The sequence below is a fragment of the Rhopilema esculentum genome, chromosome 9 (assembly GCF_057945365.1).
Source record: "Rhopilema esculentum isolate cy_ngs chromosome 9, ASM5794536v1, whole genome shotgun sequence".
NCBI lineage: Eukaryota > Metazoa > Cnidaria > Scyphozoa > Rhizostomeae > Rhizostomatidae > Rhopilema > Rhopilema esculentum.
In genome coordinates, this window is record NC_142823.1 from 10,633,741 (window position 1) to 10,649,935 (window position 16,195).

Genomic DNA, 16,195 nt, shown 5'->3' on the forward strand with positions numbered 1-16,195 from the left:
AAGATGCAAGAGATTCATTAAATACGTTCTTTACTGTATCAATGATAAAGGCATCACGATCTGTGTTAATATGTGCATAATTGCTATGAATTCGAGGTGATACAGAATAGCGAGACTCGGGAGGAGAAGTACGAGTATCATGTGAATTACGTTTAAAGGTGTCTCATGGCTGTAAGTGATTCTGGCCACGAGAAGGCTTGTTACGTGTGGAATCATGAAAATTATGTAAGAATTTCTTATAATTAGACTTGGAACATTGCACGCATGTATGAATAAAGCCAAACTTACATCGGTTATTAGGTAATTCACAATGAGCTTTATGAAATTTATTAAAGTACCAGCAAATTTTTGTACCTGAGTGTCCAGAATTTAAGTTTTGCTGGACTGGAGAAGCTGATTGCGTAATAGCGGCAAGGAGAGATTCCGGCTTCCATGGAGTGGGCGTGTCTCGAGGGGAAAGGACATGCTGAACTGACTCATATCGTTTTGCAGCTTCGATGGCAGCAGTCAGATTGGAAAAAGGAGAATCACGACTGAGAAGTCCCTTGGATAAAATAGGAGAAAGTTTCATAATGAAGACATGAATGAGTTCCATGTCACCAGTGTGTGGGCTTGAAGAACGATGGATACCAGGAATGAGCCTTTCGAGGGAGTGCTGGGTTTCCAGAAAAAGGTGTGCGAAATCGGAAACAGACTCGCCAGGATTCTGGTGCATGGCGTAGTACGTGGCAAGAAGTTCTTGGATACGTTGTTCTTTGGGTAAATCACGGTGGGCTGTAAGAGTGGCCAAACATTGATCGTAAAGAGTCATGAATTCGTCTGAAGTCCGTGTAGAAGAAAATTGAATAGCTTTTTCGGACTCGAATATGCAGACGATGTCGAAGGCTCTGGTGTCTTTTTGACATTGTTGCTTTAAATAAGTCAACCAAAATTTTGGAGAGACACCAGAGGAGGAAAGGATGTGTGTGAGCTGCTCTATGAAACGATCTAGAGGTTCCCTGCCTGTAAACTCCGGTAGAATCGATTTTGGGAGACGTAGTGTAGGGCTGCTTGAATTTTGCAGACTAATGGAGAGAGACAGGTCAGTAACAGCTTGCGAGAGGCTTTGTAACTGTTGTTGCATTTCGGCAGTGATTTCTTTTGTGGTATGTTGTTGGGATTTCACCACTTCGGCAAGACCACCAACAAGACCAACAACTTCTTCGATAGTGGACATGACAGACGGTTATTTATGCATAAATGGAGAACCGGGTCCAACACCAATTTTTGAAGCGGGATCTTTATCGAAGAAGTGAGACAAAGAGAATCGAATTTCGTTTATATTTTCAGCTTCATCATCGAAATCAAAAGTCCTCTAACTGTCTACGTGCAGCATTATATATCATAAAGTTAAGTGCGTCATAAATACGATAACGAGGCTTATACTGAAAAGGAGAATATTCCTACTACACATAGTATGAATTAACCCGAGGATATCATCTCGTGGTTTTTCTTTGACAAGTTCCAACAAGTAGTTAGATTAACTGATTTCAGAAATTCCTGATTCATCAACTTCTACCATGAATTGATTCCAAAATCTCATCCAATCATTGTATTCACCTTTAAATGGAGTGATTGTATGGTTTTAAAGAGTCTCAAACTTTCGCTTGGCATGTTCATTCTCAATTTTGAGCTTCCTTTTGAGCCATTCTTCCTTTGGTTGCTTTTTCCGTAGCATTTTTCCTTCTGTTAATTTCTTTTGATACTGAGTTTGATACCGTATCCGCCTCTCTCTTTTAACCTTTAGTTCCTCCTTGGCTTTTTTCGTAATTCTTTCGTAATTCGTCTGTTTGTAATTTTCCCCAGTTTCTGAAAATCTTCCAAGGTCGTTTCATTGTCCAGCATTGCATTCATTACTTCTTCTCTCTCAATTTCCAATTTTTGTATTGATTCACAAATTTTCTCATATTCCATTTGAATGTCTTCTTTTTCACCGTGCTCCAAGATCTCTTCAGAATTCCTCAGTTTGAAAGCTAAGATCTTTTTCAATTTTTCGAACTTTTCTTGAGATGCCATCATTGTCGATTGAATTTCTCCTTCCTACTTGAAATGCCCTGGCAGGGTCGCCACTTTTGATGTGGGCAACTTATGTTTCCTTTAGAATTATTCCTATGCCCTTTTGATCTCCATTTGACACCAAAAAAGCACACCTTTGCTCGACTATGGTTTGGTTTCTTTGCCACAGATACCTCCATTTACTCTTACTCTTTGTTCTACTCTTCTCTACTCCTTCACTCCAAGCATAAACTATCCGTATTTATATGTTTTTCGTATTTATCAAGGAATATTCGAAAACTAACACACAAGTTTATTTCTATTTCGATCACATTGCATCACATTACGTCATTATAGAATCTTGCACAATTTTCTACCGAGTTCTTAATTCCGAAAACAAGGCTAAATCACAGTTCCTTGTTATTTGGGCCTAATGGATACATGGATAAAAGTTTGTAAAAGTCATCGAATAATTAGTTAACATAACTTCAGGTAACAAAAGGTCAATGATTAAATGTTATTAGAATAAAGGTAAGTTATTCAGCGATCAAAACAAAATATACATGCAGCCAGTTTCCACAAATAACAACCAGTCTGACACTGATAGTAGTGATAATGGAGCGGAGGTTGTTGGTGGAAGTGAAAACAGTGAAGCAGAAGGCACAGATGATAGTGACTATGACTTTGATGCTGACTCAGATGGAAGTTAGGATGACTTTTAGTTTTCAGTATTGAAATTTATGATGGAGTTGGACCATAATAGAACCTTCAAAATTCCAAATAATCAACTTCGGATGGTATGATTTTTTGCCATTTCATAATGTGAAATTAGATTTCTCTACAGAGCCCTACCCTTACACATGGGACTCTGTCTTTACGTTTGTTTAACTTTTATACCCAACTGTTTAACTTTAACGTTTATAACTACAGTTACTTTGTTTGTGCCAAAATTGTGCAAAGTGCCAAAATTGTTGAATTTTTTAATTCTACCACTTTAAAGACATGATTTTGAATTTTTGATGATCAGTCATGACAACAAACAAACCTTTGACATAGTAGGTCACTTTGGTTCCAAGAAATGCTCGTCTTAGAAGACTATATTGATACAGTAAAGCCAAAAAATTGTAAAAAATCCGCCAATTTGAGACATTCTGCCATTCTGAAATTTTCAGCAAATTTTGACATCCCCAATATCAATCTATTCCAACATGTTTCTTGGCAGGGAACCTGAAAAGAAAACCTTGACAAGAGAAAGGTCTGATTTTTCCAATAAATGACCTGTCTAATGGTTGTTTTGTTTAAGGTTAGTGTGTAGGCTTCTTACAAGATGTCAAAATGTGTATTCTTCGCAAAATATAATCCTTCACTCAGCATCAATAGAGAATTTATGAAAAACCAAAAACCAGAATGTCAATGTAGAGAACAGCCAAGTTGAAACTTAGATATTTTTAACAATACTACCTCTTAAACAGGACAGAATTATAAATTTTGTTCTTTAAAATCTACTTGTAAACCTACGTACTGAATGTTGAAGATAGAATGCCTTACTTGGAAAGTATTCGGTTTATATACACATCTGAAGACTTTCCCTACCTCGTCTCTTAGTTGGAAGGCAAGGATGCAAAAATTCTACCTTCTTATATTAAAATTGTGACTCACCTTTAATTATATGCATTGATTTTATTCTAGAGGCTAAAATGATATCATTTCAGAAAGTCTTTCGCTGAGGGGCTGGTCCTTTTAACATGGGATAGAATATCATTCCCATCCAATGCATGCATGCTTCAAAAGGGCCTTAGCCCCCTAGCATGCCAGTAGCAGCATTATAGAATACTGCACAGCCCATGTAATTCACTATGAATTGGCATGATTAAAGAAAATGACGATAAAAGACTATATAAGCATCTTTAACTTTCTCTTAAAGCTTTGATGTACAGTCCTACAATTACCACTTGGTCACTCTAACATTTACTACCATTTCATGAAGGTTATTGAAACGCATACCACCTCACTAGTGTTATCAGGGACCAATTAGCATACTACACCTTCATCTGCTTATATGATATTTGACATAAAGGTTAGCTAAAGAAAATCTTTCAAAAATTTGAAATCTTAAAGTAAATGAAAGAATGTATTTTTGTGAAGGTTCAGATGAACAAATCAGTCTTTGAATACTAGACAACAATAAGCAAGATATTCCAGATTATTGTATCGTGTGCAAATTGTTCTACAAATTTGATAACTTTTTCTATGTGGTTGGCTAGGACCATTGCGAGTAGAGCATGTAAACAACAGAGTAAGCTTTTGCCATCTACACTAGTGTATCAAAAGTATTTCACCACCTCGAAGGAGGAGAAATGGCGAATGAATGGCGAATGAAATTAATTCTGCTTTTAATTGGCGAATGGCAATTGGTTGAAAACAAAACATCTACCAATCAAAACTTCAATATATTTAAAGCATTTTTTTAAAGATAACTGTTGCAAACGTCTTTTAACAGTCTCAAATTTCAATATATTGACGGGTAGCAACAAACTTTTGAAACCGCAAAAACTCACCTTGAGAAGGACCCAAATATTTGGGAAACGTATTCTTGTGGAATTTCGTATTAGGCCTGGAAACCTCTTAGAATTAATGATTCTCTGGTTTTTGGACCACCATTTGGATCATGGTTTGTAACCTTTTTCCTGTGAAGTCAAACTTTTTAAGTGATGTCAAAAATTGGACTTTACTCAGACTGTGTCAAAGCTTTAATTTCTTTTGTTTAGAAATTAATCTTTGTAAAAACGGTTTCCCTTTACTTCGGTATATTTTTCTTTTGTATTTGTTCAAAACACTCATTATATTTTTTGTGGACAGATTTTGAGCTGCAAAACCTTTCCCAATATCGAGTCTCATTTCCTTTACTTCCCCTAGGTGTGAACGCTGTGAAATAAAACCGACAAATTCATTCTCTCTAACATCAATTTATTTTTGGTCGCCCACTTCTTGGTTTCTTTACTAATGTAACACTCTCAAGGAACCTTTTTTAATTTCCTGCCGCTGTTGTGTGGCTGCATTTATTTTGGTCAACATTTTTTTGAAAAAATAAGACCACTTTCCCATAAATATTTTATAGCGACTTGCCTCTCATTTGACAATTTTTCTTCCTTAGGCATGGTCTACATTTTAAAAACCAAAATATCTTCTTTTAATTTAAACATTTCTAACTAAGTTTTCTATGACGTCAGCAAAATTTGCAACTTTTTCCCGCCGAAATTTGCTTAATGATAAAATAAGCAGGGGAATCATATGCCACTTGTTGCTTTAAATAGGGCAAGCACTTAGAGAGAGGAACACCAGATGACTATTTTACTGCTGTCAGCTTCTGGGCAAAATGGCCGCTTTAAGGTAGGCAGTGATGGTCTGTGACAAATCAACTTGCATATATCTTAGTCAGGTGTTTCTTCTGGATAAGCATAATAACTTAATAAGTGGGCGTGGTATAACTATTTCCTATAACCTGTGACCTATTTGCTTAAGGTGAGGTTTTTACGCAAATGCTACTCGAAAACAACAAGAAGAAAATACTTGCATGACTAACAAAGAACCGGACGAAATCAATGAACTAATTGTAAAAATACACGTGCTATATGCAAAATGGCGGATTCCCAACAAATAGAGAGGTTGTTGTATATAATTTCTTTAATTTGTTTGATGAGTGGGTTGTTATCAGCATTTGGTCTCTTGACTGGTTTAAGGGCTTCATCCTGAGTGATGTTGTTGACTTTAATGATAGCAGACATAGTTATTTTTTTTCAGGGTATTGATTGTGATGGAAAAAGGATGTCATTTCTTTTGCTTTTTCTTGAAAATCATCGTTGCTGGAGTAGATGTGACAGAGACAACATAGCTGGGAGTATGGAATGGAATTTTCAGCATTTTTGAGAATGGGATGAAAAGTAGTCAAGAAAGCTGTGCGGATCTGTTTCCTTATAGAAGATAAAAGTAGTTGTAGAGTTGCTTTGGATGGTGAGCAGGATGTCAAGAAAGGGTAAATTGTATTTGGAGATGGTGTGTGTGAATTGAAGCGCTGAAATTTTGTAGAGATGGAAGTGGTAATGATGTAGCTCCGACAATGTCATCAATGTATCTCCTGATTAGGTAAGAGAAAGGACCATGATATGAACTGTAGATCAAGTATTTCTGATAACCATAGCTAGGCATGCATAGCTAGGACCAAGTTTACTTCCCATAGAAACACCAGTTGTTTGAAGGTAAAAATCACCATTAAACAAAAATGCATTTGTAGTTAACATAAGCTTGGCTAGACAAAGAGAGCGTTGGTAGGTGGGCTTTGTTTAGGGCCTTGATCGAGAAAAAACTTCAGTGCTTCTAATCCATCAGCATAAGGAATGCATGTTTAATCAACAAAATCAACTGCTCCAATTGGTTCCTTAAACAATAGCTTTTGTCTTCGAAATTGTGTCCATTGTTTTTTTTTTTTTTTTATATTCACATAAAAATTTACAACGACAGCAATTACAATACAAAAGCCTAGGAAGCATGGAAATGCATAACAACCCTAAGACTTACACTTAACATAGAGATACAAATTTTACAATAATAAGCTACAAAAGTGATTGGAGTGGCGTCGCCCATCGTTCCAATAGCGTTGCAGATATGACAAATACTCACAAAAGCTATTTTTAAAAGAAGATATCAAGTCTACCTATGTTTCTTGTTAATCAAACAGATTTGTGCCCAGACATGATGAGTGACACCACTCCAATCGTAAAAGGAATGCAATTTAGACAAAAGAGAAAATAATTTACATGAGAGAGATTTTCACGAGAAAGTTGATAACTTATTGGAACCGTTCTGAGGCCTGAATGTATTTTAATGTTGCATCAAGAATGTTTGTATTTGAATCAAAAGGTAACTTTTCATGGCCATAAAGGAGTATTTGCAATAGTTCTTTGTTTGGAGGGTTAGATAGGCCATGAGGACGCAATGCTGTATTAACGCTGTCGAGAAGATCACGTCTGTGTATGTCATAGGCACTGCAGAGCAGCAAAACTGCTCTGTATTCTCAATACCATCATTTATCAGGCACAGGGGATTAAAAGTATCCCTAAAATTATGTTTAAATTTGTGGTAATTTAGCTTACTTAGTCCAACGCGTAGCTGCGTTAAAACAGATAAAAGTTTTGGATCATGAATTCCGTAGACCGATTTAGAGGGTGGACGAATGAGTCCTAGAAGTTGTTTCTTGAAAACATTCACTGAGTGGGATTCACGAATTTCAGGGTCAAGTTGTCCATAGTTATTCAAACAGAATGCTTATACAACAGCCTCTTTCTCATTCTGAAATTACAACGTGGTCAAAAGCAATTGATTTTCAAAGATAACGAATTGACGTTTTTCGCAGAGCGCATAACATTATATTTCAAGTTGTAAAATTTTGAAGGTAAGTGTATATTTTCAAGTAAATAAAATTCCTGTGTATTCCACAGATACTGCCTGCTGTATGGCTGACTAATTCACAAGCGTGCATTTCATAAATGTTGTTGTGCAACAACATTAAGAAGACATGGACAAAGAAAATCATTTAGGCCCACGTTTCAAAATTGATTTACAAAGATTCTAGAGGGGTTTTGAGCCTATTATTTGGTGTTTCTAAGTAATTTATCTCCAATTTTGGATTGTTAGGGGTTTTTACAGTGATATTTGTGCTGTTTTTCATATTTTGAATTGCTTACTTGTAACTGAGCTGATGGTTTGTTGTACTCATTCTCTGCCGAATGCCGTTTGAAGCCAGAGGTTTTTATAAAAATAGTCTAACAAGACAAGGTGTGGAGAAGCAGCTTGAAAAGCAACACATCTTTACACCTGACCCTGAACAAAATGAAGATGATGATTTGGATAATGACAATGAGGATGACATTCAACAGGATCCTCAATTTCAAATTGATGAGGAATGTCTTGATCCTGCTAGTGATTCTAGTGCCTCTAAAGATGAACATGTACAAGCTGCAAGAAAAACAGTGAAAGCAAAAGACAATGGCAAAGCTAACGTCAGATGGAGGCATATGAAGCCAGTTACTGTGGATTCATCAATTAGCGGTGCTGCCTTCCCAACTCCACCAGATGAGATTCCATCTCCTGTAGAGTATTTCTATTCATTGTTTGAAAGAAAGTTGATGAGCCATGTAGCTGAACAGACAAATTTATATTCTGTTCAATGTATAGGAAGATCGATCCAGACAGACGAAAAAGAAATTGAGCAGTTTTTAGGAATTCTGATCATGATGGGAGTAATAAACTACCCTCAATATAGAATGTATTGGTCACCAGAAACACGAATTCCTCTCATTGCTGATACAATCAGACTGACCAGATTTGAGAATTTGAAAAGATTCCTGCATTTTAATGATAATAGCCAAATAACTGGAAACAGAGATGACATATATATAGCTAATACAAAGTACGACTCAATTCTTAGCAAATGCAGAAACATACCCCCAGAAGAATCACATTCTATTGATGAACAAATGATTCCTACAAAATGCATGTCAGCTCTTCGATAATATTTACCAAAAAAACCTCACAAGTGGGGCTTCAAAGTCTGGGCCAGGTGTGGGGTAAGTGGAATTATATATGACCTTGAGGTTTCCACAGGGAAGATAACCAAGAATTTGGTAAAGTTGGCTCCGTTGTGAAACGACTGGTGGATCACCTACCAAGAAATGTTGGCCAGAAAGTCTATTTTGACAATCTGTTTAGCAGTGTTGAGCTGGTAAATAACTTAAAGAAAGAGGGAATCTGGGCTGTTGGAACAATACGTACAAATAGGCTACTTGGTGCACAAGCTAATCTAAAGAGCAAAAGAGAGCTGGAAAAACAAGGTCGCGGAGCATACGATTCTTGTGTGGATGCCAACTCAAACACAGTCCTTGTTCGTTGGTTGGACAATGGTGTGGTGACCCTGATCTCATCATTCATAGGAAATGAGCTTGGAGATCCTGTGAAGCGATGGAGTAGAGCAAGAAAAGAAAAAATTGATGTCCCTTGCCCAAAAATTGTTGCTCAGTATAACAAACATATGGGAGGAGTTGACCTTTGTGATATGCTGTTAGCATTATACAGGATCAGGCTTGGAACCCGCAAGTGGTACATGCACATTGTGTATTATCTTATTGGTATATGCATTGTGAATGCTTGGCTGCTCGATCGCAGACATTGTGATCAAAATGATGAAAAAAGGAAGGTTCTGTTGACACTGCTGCAATTTCATTTACAAACTGCCCACTCTTTAGTCCTTGCTGGAAAAGCAGAAGGTTTGAACACTCAGAGCAAAAGGGGACGGCCATCAGCAGCAAGTTCTAGCCAAGAAAGAAAGCTAGGGCATACACAGCAGCAACACCTACCCCTCAAAGTGATGCAAGGCATGATTTGACAGGTCACTTTCCAATGTTTGGTGAGAAGTAAAAAAGGACATTGTCCGAAGGGGTACTCTCGTATACATTGCTCCAAATGCAACGTTTACCTCTGTTTGGTGAAAGAGCGAAACTGTTTTTTTGATTGTCATGTTAGAAAATAAAGAGAAAAAATGTAGTTTGTGAAATTTTCATGACACTGGTTTTGTTTTTGTTGTTTTTGATGATATTAATTTATCTTTCATTCAAGGACAGAAGCGTATTTTTTTACCGCCCTTTCTTAATGTTGTTCCACAACAACAATTTATTCCCAGGGGCGGATCTAGGGGAGTGCTACAGGTGCTCTAGCACCCCTCAAATGTTTCGATTTAAAATTCAATCAAGATTGAATTGAAATTTTGTTTTTACCTCGTTTCTTTGATGTCAACTTTTATTCCTTGGTTTATTGTTTGCTGATGAAATTAGAATATTTTGCTGCAAACAAAACAAATTTTGTTGGTTGGACCAGTTCATGAGGTTGATGTAATGTGTCTTTTCTTCATGTTTGGAAATTTACATTTGATGTATACCAATGGTCACTTATTGAATTGGAAACTTAGTTAAATATGTGATTTTCTGACAAAGTCATTTTTGCTGCCCAATCTCATCCGCAGGTCAACACCAAATGGAAACTGCTTGTATAACTCTTGCTCGTTATCCATAATTGGAGATGAATGTTTGTCACTGCACCTTAGATGCCTCAGCACCATTGAACTTCTTCTGCATTCAGGCTATTACGCTAGTCACCCTCAGACCTCTGGCCTAATAAGAGATGGAAAACCTCTTGATGAAAACACACTTTTTACCCTCATGTTGTCCCAAACTGCATTTAAAGTCTTTGAAAAGAACAACAAAAAACTATGTGTACAGGCTGAAGCCATTCATAATGCAAAGTCGTTTACATTTTCATCAATGTTGTGCATGCTTGCATTATCTAGTGTCCTGGGTATGACAATTGAAAGTTACTACCCTGTTTGAAATGGCAGTGATATTGGTGATAATAACATGTATGAATATTTTTTCAATTGCACAATTTCTCCACGCACATCAGCTCTCGCATCGAATCACAAAATTCACATTCTTCGCTGCTCTACTACACCAGCTAATTTTTTGGGTAAAGGCAAACATTCTCTACCTTATAATCATTATGTCCCACTTCTCCCCAAGAATTTGCATAATGTTGATTTTTCCATGCCAGATTGCTTCTCTGAAATAAGCAAAGAGGCTTCTGTGCTTCCAATACCACCTCTCAGCCTACCAAACAGCAAAGTTCAAGATGCCCCAGGTCCTCCATTTAAAAGGAGAAAACAGTCAACCCTGGTGAACTTCAAAGTAAAAGGTCTATCAGCTGATTTCCCTTCAGAATTAGTTAGACCTCAGCAAGAGTATTCGTCCTCAGACACTTTTGTTTCTCAAACTTCTCTTGACACGCCCCCAGAGAAGGATCAAATAACATTGAACTCTTTTACTGTTCCTTTTCAAGTTGATGTTGGTGAATGCTTCAAATATTGTAAAAGTTTGAATAATGAGCAGAAAGATGAGGTCCTTCAAAATCACTGGAAACCTGAGCCTGGCTATCTATTTCCTGTCAATTCTACACGTCGTAAGTTTCAACACAAATGGCTTGCAGAGTTTCCGTGGCTTGCTTACTCCAAACATGTTGATGGTGCCTTTTGCATCAACTGCTTAGTTCTTGGCATTACTGAGAAAAGTCAGCATGGGGAAAACAAGCTTGACCACTTATTTACATCACCACTCACTGCGTGGTCAAAAGCTTTGCAAAAGTTCCGTGACCATGCTGCAAAATCAAATGTTCACCGTTCTGCCACACTCAGAGCAACTCAATTTTGTCTCGTTATGGAGCAAAAATGCAAGCCCATTGATCAACAACTCAATGCTTTAGTTGATGAACAAATAAGAAAGAATCGGGCCAAGCTATTTCCGATTGTGGAAGGTATTATGCTTTTTGGACGTCAAAATATTTCGTTTCGGGGTCACAGGGACGATTCTGCTCATTACGATGACAATTCACATAATCCTGGTAATTTGCAAGAATTGTTGAAAGTTCTTGTCCGCTGTGGTAACAATGAAGCATTTAACGAGGAAATGACGAATGCCCCCAAAAACATGACATACAGATCTAAGACTACTCAAAACGAGCTAATCAACATCTGTGGCGAGTTTATCATTTCTAAGCTAAGCTTTTGGCTTTGCTACGGTGGCTATGGGATCCCCACCCTCTCTCTAGGTAGGCCAAAAAGTAATTTAAAACGTGAATAATACGGATTTTTATTTATAATTATTAAATAAAAGATCACAACTCACAGCTCATTAAGTACTATCTTATTTTTCCTCTGCAAATAAGTGTCTCATATCTTCATAAATGTAAACTTTGTCTCTGTTCTGACTTCTGATTTTGAAAATCTGCAAGCTTCTTGTTGAATTATTAATCGGAAATCGCAATCAAACATGCTGTGTCTGAATGGCAACATGACACACCACATAGAAGTAGACACAGGAATACAAAAACCGGAACATGGAATGGCATAAGGGGCACAAAAATAAGAAACTCACTTGACAATACCACAACAAATCGGAAAACTAACATGTTTTGGATTTGATAAGAAAGTAGAATAAATTAAGATATTTTGTGAAACTTGATTTTTGATATCTGTTGCCCTGCGAGAACTACTAATTCCTTCTGCTTTGCCCTCATAATGCTGTTTTTCAGGATTGGGGGGGGGATGAAACACCCCCCAACAGCTATGTCCCTGCATATTAACACCCATCAACCAACAACTGTTTTCCTTTGTCAAATAAACATGGCATGCCAAATATACTTCTTAAAAATGGTAACTTTATTGAAGAAATTCAATAATATGATTTTTGTCTCAAATTTTGTGAAATATAAACATTTTATTTTGCAAAAATTATTTTTTTTGAAAAAGGAGATGGGGGGAGACAGGGGCGGATCCAGCTCAAATTTTGAGGGGTGCTTAAGTTTTTTGCAGTTGAGGCAAGACGCCACTCCCTTTTCAGTTGCCAGGTAACACCCTTTTCAGTTGCCAGGTAACGCCCTATGGCCTTACTTAAGAAATTTTACTCGATCGGTTGAAGTCTCAATAACTACCAAGAAAACTACATAGAAATCCATTTACATTCTGATATCATAAAAACCAATTTATCAAACACAAAATATCTTCATCAAATTATTAACGATTTAATGAGCAACTATCGCATACAACTTTGACGGGTCAAACTCAGGATTTCTGAAACAATGAAAACCTAAATGTTTAATGAGCAACGAACGAACGCCACTTTGATGGGTCAAATTCAGGGTATCTCAAACAACGACAACTAAAATGTTTAAATGAGCAACAAGCGCAGACGACTTTGATGGGTAATAATCAGGGTATCTCAATCAACAACAACTAAAATGTTTATTTGAGCAACAAACGCAGACCACCACGATGAATGGAAGTCATAATAGCTCGATGAAAAACAACGCAGACCATATGGCTGGTCAGCAACGATTCAGATTTTGAATGCCCCAAAAGCACAAAAATTGAACTAGAAACTAATGTAGACCAGTTAGGTGAGTTAAAGCCAAAGTAAAGAAAACAGCAACTGATGTTGAAAACAGAAACAGCCTTAGATAGGTCAGAGCCAGTAGCTTGCATTATGTACTTTGCTGGTACTTATTCACAGTCAGGATCTGTGTTTAATATGTCAATCAACTTCATCCGTCTAGGATGCCTTCTTGCAAAACAATCAATTATCTCATCAGTATTGATCCTGACTCCTCTATGAACGCATAGCAGAGCTAGCCCATTTAATCTTTGTTGCAACATAGTGTTTCGAAGGTATGTCTTTAGCCTGCGAAGAACAGAAATATACCTCGCGCAAGTGCATGTTGCTACTGGCAATGTCGCTAGGATCTGGAAACAAGCATATATATTTGGGAATGTTAATTTGTCAATTTTCGGAAGAAGTGCAGATAATGTTGATGGGATGTTTTTTGAGGATTGCCAATGGTCTTTCCACATGATCAGTTCGGTCTTGATATATCTTGGCTCAGGAAGATCACTGATATAAAGATCGAGAAAAGAGCCGAATCTGTTTTCCCACTCAGGAGAAGCTGCAATCATATTCGGCATACCGTAAAATCCGTCTAAAACCGACATGTTTCTATCAGAGAAACGAGCTTGCATTTGGCCTGACAAGTGATCCAAGAAAGGGATTGCGACATCTCGTTTATGATATTGAGAGACTGATTCAGAAGGAGCATTAGACCGGTTAACTTGCGTTAGAACAGTGCGAGGCATCGCAGGAAAAATGGAGTTTGATTCAGCAATAGATGCTGCCTCGTCATACCAGCCTAGATAAATATCATCAATTTCAGATCGTAAGCGATGTAGAGAAGTACAAGTCAACGAAATCTTCTCTTTTGCAGCAACAACATCAAACGAAACCTTTTGAAATTGTTTAGTGAGAGTCCTGGTAATTTCAAGACAGCGTGAAACAACGACAAGTACCAATATGAACTGAAAAGATGTTGTTGAATAGAACAAACCACTCGCGTCACGGACCGAATCAGAATTCCACGATTTGTCTAAATTTAGCATGATAGTTTCGAGAGACCTTACAACGGCATCATAGAGCTCCAGAAATACATCTAGCCCATCAATTCTCTCGACCCACCTTCTCCGGCAAACATCGATGAGGTGGCTGCGACGCGAAGCAGGAAGTACCTCTCTGATGACTTTCTTCAGGATTTCAAATCGTGTAGTGCTTGAATTGAAAAATTCTGTGACAACACGCACATGCCCCATCATGTTTCTGACAACCTGAATCTTACAAGCAGAGGCTACGCAAAGATTTAGCACATGCGATCCACAATGAGTGTAAGGAGCATTAGGATATGACTGGCATATCCTAGCAGCAGCTCCAGAGCGTTTGCCTGCCATGTTGCCAGCACCGTCATACCCCTGGCCACGACAAAGGTTCAAGTCTAAACCAAAACCTTCAACAGCCTGAAGAATTGTATTGGCTATATCTTTGCCAACGGCATCTGTTCAATATTACTAATATCTGCTGCCTCATCAGCAAGAACCGAAAAGAACCTAGCTTCATGAATCTCTGACCGAAGCTTAGAAATGATGAGATTAAGTGTGCTAAAATGTTGTTGGTTTCGGCCGATACAACACCTGATCTTAGCAATAAGGATCAAATGGTTGTGGCTGCTGAATATATTGGTGAAAAAGGAATTGCGTGCGATAGAGTCATGGAATGAAAGAGTGCAATGACAAACATGGAGATAAGACAGCAGAATGTATTCTCAAGTGTCTGGAAGCAAATGAAATTAATGTGAATTATCCCTGATTCCAAACCTACGATTTCACAAAAAATATCTTCAAGATATATATGTTTTCTGAAGTGCCAGCTCCAAACGAAACAAAATTTACAATAAAGAAGTTCAAGAAGTTGATGAGTGCTCCTTGAAACTCCGCAACATGTCTAAAACGAGATGGGTCTACTCTTCAGAGTCAATAGAAGCAGTGTGGCGAAGTTTACAAAGCATACCCAAAGCAATTGATAAAGTTGTCAGTGACGACAACACAGAAATGAAAGTGAAAGTGAAAGGGTAAAGGCATAAAGAAAAAGTTTCAGTCATTTGACTTTCTTTTTACATTGATGTTCATGAGATTAATTATGAAGAAAAGAAAGATTTTGACGATGCAACTCCAAGCAGAAGAGCTTAACATCCTAGATGCGATGAAGTTAATTGAAGCAACAGTAGAAAATCTTAAAAATATTCGCATTGATAACAAGGCTATAGATGCAGGGTTGGATGCTAAAAACGAGTGCGCTAAACAGCACAGAATAGATTCAGCCGCTGAGTTTAGTAGAAAACATCGACTCAGGTTGCAGCCCTGGAAATTTGTTTCCGAAAAACTACGTTTTAAAAATATGTGAATACTTTATGAATATATCCAGGCTCAATATGGAATCTTTTTAAGAACATCGAGGTGGGGCAAAAAGTTAGACTTGTTACAAAAAAGTCTAAAGAATTTTGTGCCATATCATGAGCCACATTTCTCAAACCCAGAAACCCAGAAGCCTTTAAAAACGAGTTGCAGCGTCGATAAACAGAAGATCTTATGTACTCTTACCCTTGAAATTTTCACATGCCTAAAGTCCTCTTTCCACATTTTCTGAAAAGCTGTATATCCGAGGACTTGTCCTTCTTTAGTGTCTGATCAATACGTGGCATACAGCCCCTTTCTAGAAAAACAGCATGGCAAGTATATTGTTTTGTCGTCATTCGGGAGAATTTCGCCAATGCTGCACATTGCATTCATCCAATTTCTTGCACCTATTCTTTTTGCAGACACACTTTTTACACCTTCTCTTGATCCTGCAACATTCGCGTTGAATTCGTACTTTCTCGCAAGTTGTAATATTTCTTAAAACTTTCAAGAAAATTTAAAGCAATAATTGATCACCATAATGATTACAGTAGACTGTATTATATAGAAAATCAGAATATTATAATTTCCGTAGAAACTAGGCTTTTTCTTACCTGGTCGTTGAGCAACCATGAAATAGACACCAAGTGCTAATGCTAACCCTTTGTCCGTCTATATACAATTTGGGCTCTTATAAAGGCGATTGCGTTATTTCGTCTAAGATACACTGACGCT

The 16,195-nt window shown here is 37.5% G+C and overlaps 2 protein-coding genes and 1 pseudogene across 3 annotated transcripts in view; 2 read left to right on the forward strand and 1 right to left on the reverse strand.

Annotated features, from left to right (window-relative positions):
- LOC135689972 (uncharacterized) overlaps positions 1-16,195 on the forward strand; it is a 259,196-nt gene that overhangs the window by 237,709 nt on the left and 5,292 nt on the right. The window lies entirely within an intron of this gene.
- Positions 7,761-14,459, reverse strand: LOC148959620 (52 kDa repressor of the inhibitor of the protein kinase-like). Its single transcript, XM_089110198.1, has one exon. The coding sequence runs from the start codon at positions 14,456-14,458 to the stop codon at positions 13,190-13,192; it is 1,269 nt and encodes a 422-aa protein (XP_088966324.1). The 5' UTR covers position 14,459; the 3' UTR covers positions 7,761-13,189.
- Positions 10,071-11,772, forward strand: LOC148959621 (uncharacterized; annotated as a pseudogene).